Raw genomic sequence first — 7,281 nt, forward strand, 5'->3', positions numbered from 1 at the left:
ACACCAGATATTCCCGCGAAAAATCCCGAGAATGGTGTTAAAAAATGCCTTCCCAACAATATTTTGTTTTCAAGAGCAACCAAAGGAAAGAAAGGCCTCAGTTCGAAGGGCCCAATGCAGGGAAAGAGAAGAGGTAATTTATAGGTATTTGTTAACAGGAGTCACATGTCGAGCATATACTCCATGTTATCTAAAATTTTAGGTCATAGATACTGCCGTAGTGATGGAATTGCATGAAGAAGAAGTGGAAGCTAGCAACACATGTGGAACACAAACTGATTCTCCTATTGTCGTTAGTAAACCAAAAGTTGTCTTGCGATCTATTGGTACCCAGACTTCTCCAATTAGTGTCAGAAATATGGGGTATCAAGTTAATATGCGACCTCGACACAGAAGTCAATGTGTACAAGTAACGCCAGATACAACAAACATTCACTGTCAAACACGTCTTGACGGTAATTTAAATTCATTCCTTATAATTTTGTTTAAAATCAATCATATCGTTATTAAATTTTGTTTCTTTTTTCCTAGACCAAGGCGACTAGGACAAAGACGACGATGTTGATAACGATGAAAATGTTGATGATGATGAAACTGATGAAGATAATTACGAGTTTGATGATGATTGTGACGACGATAACATTGTCCCCCAACTTAATAGTACCACTATTGAAAAAATGAGAGACCTGACTCCAGATTTCTTCGCCAACATGCTGGGATTATCTTCAATAACAAGCAGCAACAAGAGTTGTATACACAACGTAGACGAAGATGATGAGACAAATGAAGAAGAATTGCACGATGTATCATTCAACGATTCCTGGTTGAAAAAGTCAGAAGAGCGGTAAGAATTAAAATTTCGCACAAAACATGAATCCGTTGCGTTATATATACTCTATGCTTGATATTGATTTTCACTTAACATAGCTGTGACAAGACTGATCCTACGTACGAGCCGGACGTTGAAGAAGATTACGAGAAGATTAATCTAGTAATTCCCATGCAAAAGAAAGAGCGAATTTTCTTGGTGTTTGAATTCTGCCTAAAGTCACTTTTTAAGTACTGTCCAAAATGCGGCGTAGGACTGGATTCAACTATGACTACGGAAGTCCCAAATACTGGTAAGAGTGTACGGTACATAATATTATGGCAGTACAAGAAATATCTTTTAACTGTTTGTGACATTATTCCCACCTAGGTACACAGTTAAAACTCAAATTTAATTGCATGAATGGCTGTGATTCATCTTGGGTATCACAACCTGAAATGCAAAGTACACGAGGATTAGGAAATTTGTCCATAACGTCAGCGATCGAGATGGCTGGATTACAATTTAACAAAATGAAACGGTAGGTTACGAAAGCTGAAATAATCCCTCAGCCTCGCTGTTAAATATGTTACTAACAGTAAAACTTCGTCCATCCTAGATTCGCAAAAGTATTATACTTAAAATTTCTGGACAGCAGCACTTATTACCGTCTACGAGGTGACTATGTTTTTCCAGAGATATATAAAGCATGGAGAAAACATAAGTCTAAACTTATTGACGATATAAAGCAAGAGGATAGGCAGTTAGAACTCGCCCTTGATGGACAGTGTGACACTCCTGGACACAATGCAACATACTCAACAGTATCTGCAATGGATGTCAAAACAAACAAAATTATTGAATTCAACATTGTCCATGTTCGCGAGGTCAGTCATTGCATTCCTTTGTAACGTCATAATTTTTGTATTTCGTCATAATAAAATAAACACCGCTCTTGCCGTAGGTCAAAAACTCTCAAAATATGGAAAAGGAAGGATTTATTCGTTGCCTTGAAAACATTCAGGAAAAACATAAACTTCAAATAGAAGTGGTTGCTACTGATAGACACGGTCAAATTCGAAAATTGATGAGGACCGATCCTCGCTTTAATCACATCTTTCACCAATTCGATCCATGGCACATTGCTAAAGGATTTGTGAAAAAACTGACTAAAGCTTCAAAGAAAAAGGGTGAGTCATTGTTATATAAGTTGCTTATTGCCATCTATTTAGATATATTTATAGCACGTCTGTTTGTTTTCTTTAGGGTTCCATCTGCTGGCAGAATGGGCCCCTGCGACAGTAAATCATTTATACTGGTCTGTTTTAACGTGTAATGGTGATCCGAATGACTTACGAGAGCGTTTTTGTTCCATTATGCATCATGTTGTAAACCGCCATTCCAATTTCGTTGGAAATAAAAATTACCTAAAATGTGAACATGGCGAACTCAACGACACTGACATTCGACGCAAGAAGTGGTTAAAGAAAGGAACGCAAGTTATGAGAGTTCAAATCTATTGTTCTTCAAAGACAAGTTGTCGCTGATCTTTCCCACATGACCCGATTGGTCTATACCACATTGTTGAAAGTATTTCATAGTGTCAAAATCCGTTATCTCCCCAAATCCATTTTTTTCAATATGGAAAAGATGATTGCGGGTACTCAGTTAGCCATTTTGGATCATAACTTAAATGTGGATAGAGAACAGGTACGAATACGTCTTACTTTTTTGTTTTAATTACGTACAGCAAATATATAATCTGAAAACTAATCGTTTAGGAGACATCTAAAAAAGCTGAAAAAGAGGGCAATGTGAAACCAATTTTTCGCATTGCCTATAGCAAACCAACAAAACGTTTTGTCGCCAAAAAGGAGAAAGTCGCAAAAGATTATAATTACCTTGTTGACATACTCGGTAAAATAATCACACGAGTTGAAGAAAATAGAAAGGTAACCACGGAAAAGCGCAGCAAACGTAAGCTCAGTTTGACTGTAGCACCATCAGAGAGAGAAGACCGTGAAGTTATCATTGAGCAATCAACTAAGTATAGCAGATTAAAACTGTAGTGAATTTTTATTTTTTTAGCTTATATAATTATTTATATACTATTTTCATACATATATTATTTACATGGATATTTTACACGTATACTAATGAACGGTTTAGTCGCTTTCGTCTTCGTGAGCTGCAAATTGTCACACCATTTCAATCTCAGGAACATTCGTTCCTCCCTCTCTAAACCCAGTGTAATTACCACTTTCAAAAGGGAAGGCTGTTCTTATTTTAGCAACGACACAAGCAGGAATGACTCTCCGCACACCTCGTCCCAACCTAGTATGGATGAACCAACTAAACTGTCTGTACAATGCGTAGCGATATGATCTAAAATAGGTTATATATTTCATTTATGGATAATATAATATATTACATGTTCTTATATAACTCTACTTACTGGCTAGGTACGTTATCCCTATCACATGGTAACGATGCATTTTCCCTGTCATATAACGATACCAAAGCAGTCCACAGAACACCCCTGTCTAGCATCACGTTTGAAAAGCTATTGTGCTCAGTGATACATCTGCAATCTAAAAAAGGTTTGGGTACTAGATTGTATGTGTAATTGTTTCACTGTTTATTTTGTAAATAGAAATAAACTAAAGCAAACCGTCTAATTTGAAATATTTTATTTCGTCTATCTCGTGGCAGCATATGCACTCTCTTTCCGTATCCAATACGACGCAGTGCCCACAAGTACAACAACCATCGACCCCAGCTTTCCTATCTCCCTACGCTGTAATAGCTCATCCAAAGAAATATCAGAATATTCCTCAGGTTCAGAATGTTCTTCATCATCCTGAAATTCTGGTTCAAACTGAAAACCAAGTACCGTTGGTTGATCCATGATAAAATTTAATATGAATGTTTGTTATTTACTTTCTCAAAACATTACATATTTTTTCTAAAAAGAACCTTCTACTTTTACGGGGGCTCACTTTTTTTCTATACAATTGTGTACGTAAGTCGCATAATTACGCATACTAATGTGATTGTCCAGGATTCTGACCGCGTTAAAACGACCTCGTTGAAGAAGGCGACTGTAATGTAAACATGTGAAACTTTTTTATGTTGTTTGTTTTTTTTGTTTATCTTCAAAACATAAGAACTAGATATTCTTTTATGACTTTGAAAAGTGGTTTATATATGTAAAAATAATTTTTCACGCCATATTCCTTTAATTATTGAGAAGATAAAGTTTCAGTCAAGCGTAAAAAAGTTCTGTACAAGGAGGTAGCTGCATAGAATGGATAGCCAAATAATGAATTTATAAATTTGTAGCTTTAATAACAATACAGCATAAACTCGAAGGATAACGTCAGCTTTGTACGGAATCTGTGTCTGACTGAAAATACAGAACCACTAGAAACTCGTTTTCCACAGAATTTTTATTAAGAAATTCTTATTTGCGAGTCTGTAAACAGTACACCATTGCAAAAAATGACGTCAGGAATAAAATTAAAACCATCCGTTAATCCATGGAATATCGATGGAAATTTACCTGTTGCAGCAAAGTTGATAAATCATATCGAATTTGCTACTTGTTGCTTGAAGATTTTTGTGCGTAGTTTAGCATGAAAGAACAATTTCAAACTCAAATTGTGAGTGAGTTAAGTACAGAAAAACATCTGTGGAGTGCTTACAACGTCTGTTTAAATAAAAACACAGACAAACATCCTGTCGTTACCCAATCTGGCTAAGTCAGTCACTGAGAATCTTTTTAATTTGCAGAAGTTTTATCCGGCAAAAAAAAATAGTTAACATCACCTAGACACAGGACAACACTAAACACAGGTTGCCAAGACTGTACAGCTATGTAAATACATTTTTGTCTACTTTCACTTTTTAGCTAGGTGCAGCTTAGCTACAAAGTGAAAGCCTGCATGAAAGTTCTTCCATTTATACGGTTTTTTTACAATAACGCTTTTAAAATATTTCCTTTAAAACTGCTATTTATCATAATTTTTTGAAACTTCTCTGTGTTTTCTTTATTGGATTAGAACAAATTTTAACCAATGTGAAACAATAAACAGTAAAAAAAACACGTAAAAGGGTTATTATTTTGATATCAGAATACATTCTTAAATCAGTCTTTGTTATGCGCTGAGCAACACCGACATACAGAAATATCAGTGTTACTTAGAAAAGAACTTACTTAACGTCTGCAAGCTTCAAGTTCTTGGAGCTTAACATCTGATATATATTTTAGAGAAATAAAAATAACAAGAATTTCGCATACATTGGAAAGAAAAAAAATGGAGGATTACATATTCTTAATAGCTACGACATTAGCAGTGTTGATCATTTTGGTAGCTTTTTTATTGATGAGAAGGAGTGAGGAAAGCTTAACTGAACCAAGAAGCGTTTGTACAGTTACACAGCAAGCAAAAACAGATTAAATGATTGATGGATTACACTGTCTCTATTTTTCTCAATTTTTTTCATATTATTTAATTTTTGATTGAATTTACACTAACACATACGTTTTATCATTTGCAAGTTTTGTTTACTTTGGTAGAATGCAGTTCATCCCAGTGGACTAATAAAACTGCAACACTTCTAGACTGTTCTTCCTGAAATGCAGTTTTACAGCCTTGAGACCAGGGCTTTTTCCCTTTTTTCATTCACGTAAGGAAGCCAAACTAGAAATTAAAAAAAAGTTGCGAAGCATTTCGCAAGTTGCAAGCAAAATTAAACTATCCAATACTTTGTCCCTAGCGCTTCTTGTTTCTTTGGCGCTAACATCTTCCGAAATACATCAAAACTGAATATAAGAGAAGAAGAACCCTGGTGACGATGAAGGAAAATGAACGCTTTGCAGAACAATTCGTTGCGCAAAAACAGTCTTTTTTTGCGAATAGACTGCGCGAGTATTTGATGTGCGTGTAAGATATTTCTTTTCAAAATGTGCGCGAAAATTAAATTACGCGAAACTAACAAAAGCGAATAACGCGTGTTAAAATCTTGTACCACCTTTTCCCACCAAATGATAAAAGTAAAGAGCGCAATACAAAGTTACACTTTTAGCAGTATTCTGAAAGATATCGAGTTGTGCATCCCGCAGAAGTTAGTCTTAACGTTAACGATTTCGTAGATAACCTTACAACAAAACAGCATTTTTTTCACGTAAAAATACCGGCACTAGAAGCCACAGAATCTGCTGGAACAAATTTCGAAAACTCACGGGGAACAATTAAAACAAAAACAAACAAATCAAAACAGTTTTTTTAACTTTATCAAGATTTATTAAATAGCTTCAATTTTTGGCCAGAGAAAACAGTAACGCTTTCTTCTTTATTTTCTTCTTTCTTTTTATCACACGCATTGAAAGAATACATCACTCACTCCCATTGTACAAAATCTAAAAAAAAAAAGAAACATTTTCATATAGTAAAGTTTCCAGTGCCTGGAATGGCCAAGTCAATGGAATTGAAAGCGCCGTTTTTTATCTCTGAAGGCAAGTTCGGTAAAGTATAAAGGAAAAAACTAAACAATTTGGCAACCTTACTAATTTTAGATGCAAAATTCCACCCATATCAACAGTTTCCAAATCTGACAAAATCATTTTAAAAGTGTTTATTTTTTCAGGATTTGATTGATGCAAAGCCAAGGGAAATTAAATAATTTTATTGTCCTAGACACGTTCAAAAACAAATACTTCTCATCATTCTTTTTTTTTCAACCAACATTAATGCAATCACCCAGAGGAAATTATAATGTCTCTTGCCTTTGTCATCCAATGCTTAAATCAATGCGCAACACAAAGTTTTAGAAGTTTACTTAAACACAAAAATATTACAAGTGCTGAACTTTGGCAATCAGACCATTTTGAAAACTATGCTGAATCATGTCTTTTATTAACTTCATCTCACCTTGGGTAGGATTGATCTAACATTCCTGAGAGTATTCTAAAATTACTAAATTACGTAAGGCCGCAAAGCGGCCGCAAAGTAACTTGGATTTTATGAATAAAATTGAAGTACGATATAATGCTGAGTCATCAACCCTATAGCGCTAGAATAAGTAAAAAACCGGAGGGTAATACTGGAATGAAATACCAATAAGTAAAATCAATGTTATATTTTCAATGAAAATGAGAAAAATATGAAACGTCAGTTTAAACCACGGTATGATCCTCGGTATCCACCGCGATAACCACCGCCATAACCACCACGATTTCCTCTTGGTGCTATAATAATGTAAAAATATGGTTTAGATACATCAAATAAACATTGGGTAGGGTACGGGTGGGACAGCAATATATCGTACTTCAATTTTATTCATAAAATCCAAATTACATTGCGGCCGCTTCGCGGCCTTACGTAATTTAGTAATTTTATTTCATAAAATTTCCGTTGAAATAATGCTGAGTCATCAACCTTATATCGTTAGAATAAGCGCGGCCCTACGTG

At 35.0% G+C, this 7,281-nt stretch overlaps 1 protein-coding gene across 1 annotated transcript; it reads left to right on the top strand.

Annotated features, from left to right (window-relative positions):
• The first annotated feature begins 227 nt into the window (after window positions 1-227).
• On the top strand, window positions 228-2,843 carry LOC130636732 (uncharacterized). The gene is made up of 6 exons (XM_057446561.1): window positions 228-1,121; window positions 1,199-1,349; window positions 1,428-1,695; window positions 1,773-1,998; window positions 2,075-2,518; window positions 2,590-2,843. The coding sequence occupies exons 1-5, from the start codon at window positions 1,001-1,003 to the stop codon at window positions 2,353-2,355; spliced, it is 1,047 nt and encodes a 348-aa protein (XP_057302544.1). The 5' UTR covers window positions 228-1,000; the 3' UTR covers window positions 2,356-2,518; window positions 2,590-2,843.
• The last annotated feature ends 4,438 nt before the right edge of the window (window positions 2,844-7,281 follow it).

Source organism: Hydractinia symbiolongicarpus, chromosome 3 (genome assembly GCF_029227915.1).
Source record: "Hydractinia symbiolongicarpus strain clone_291-10 chromosome 3, HSymV2.1, whole genome shotgun sequence".
In the NCBI taxonomy this organism is placed as follows: Eukaryota; Metazoa; Cnidaria; class Hydrozoa; order Anthoathecata; family Hydractiniidae; genus Hydractinia; species Hydractinia symbiolongicarpus.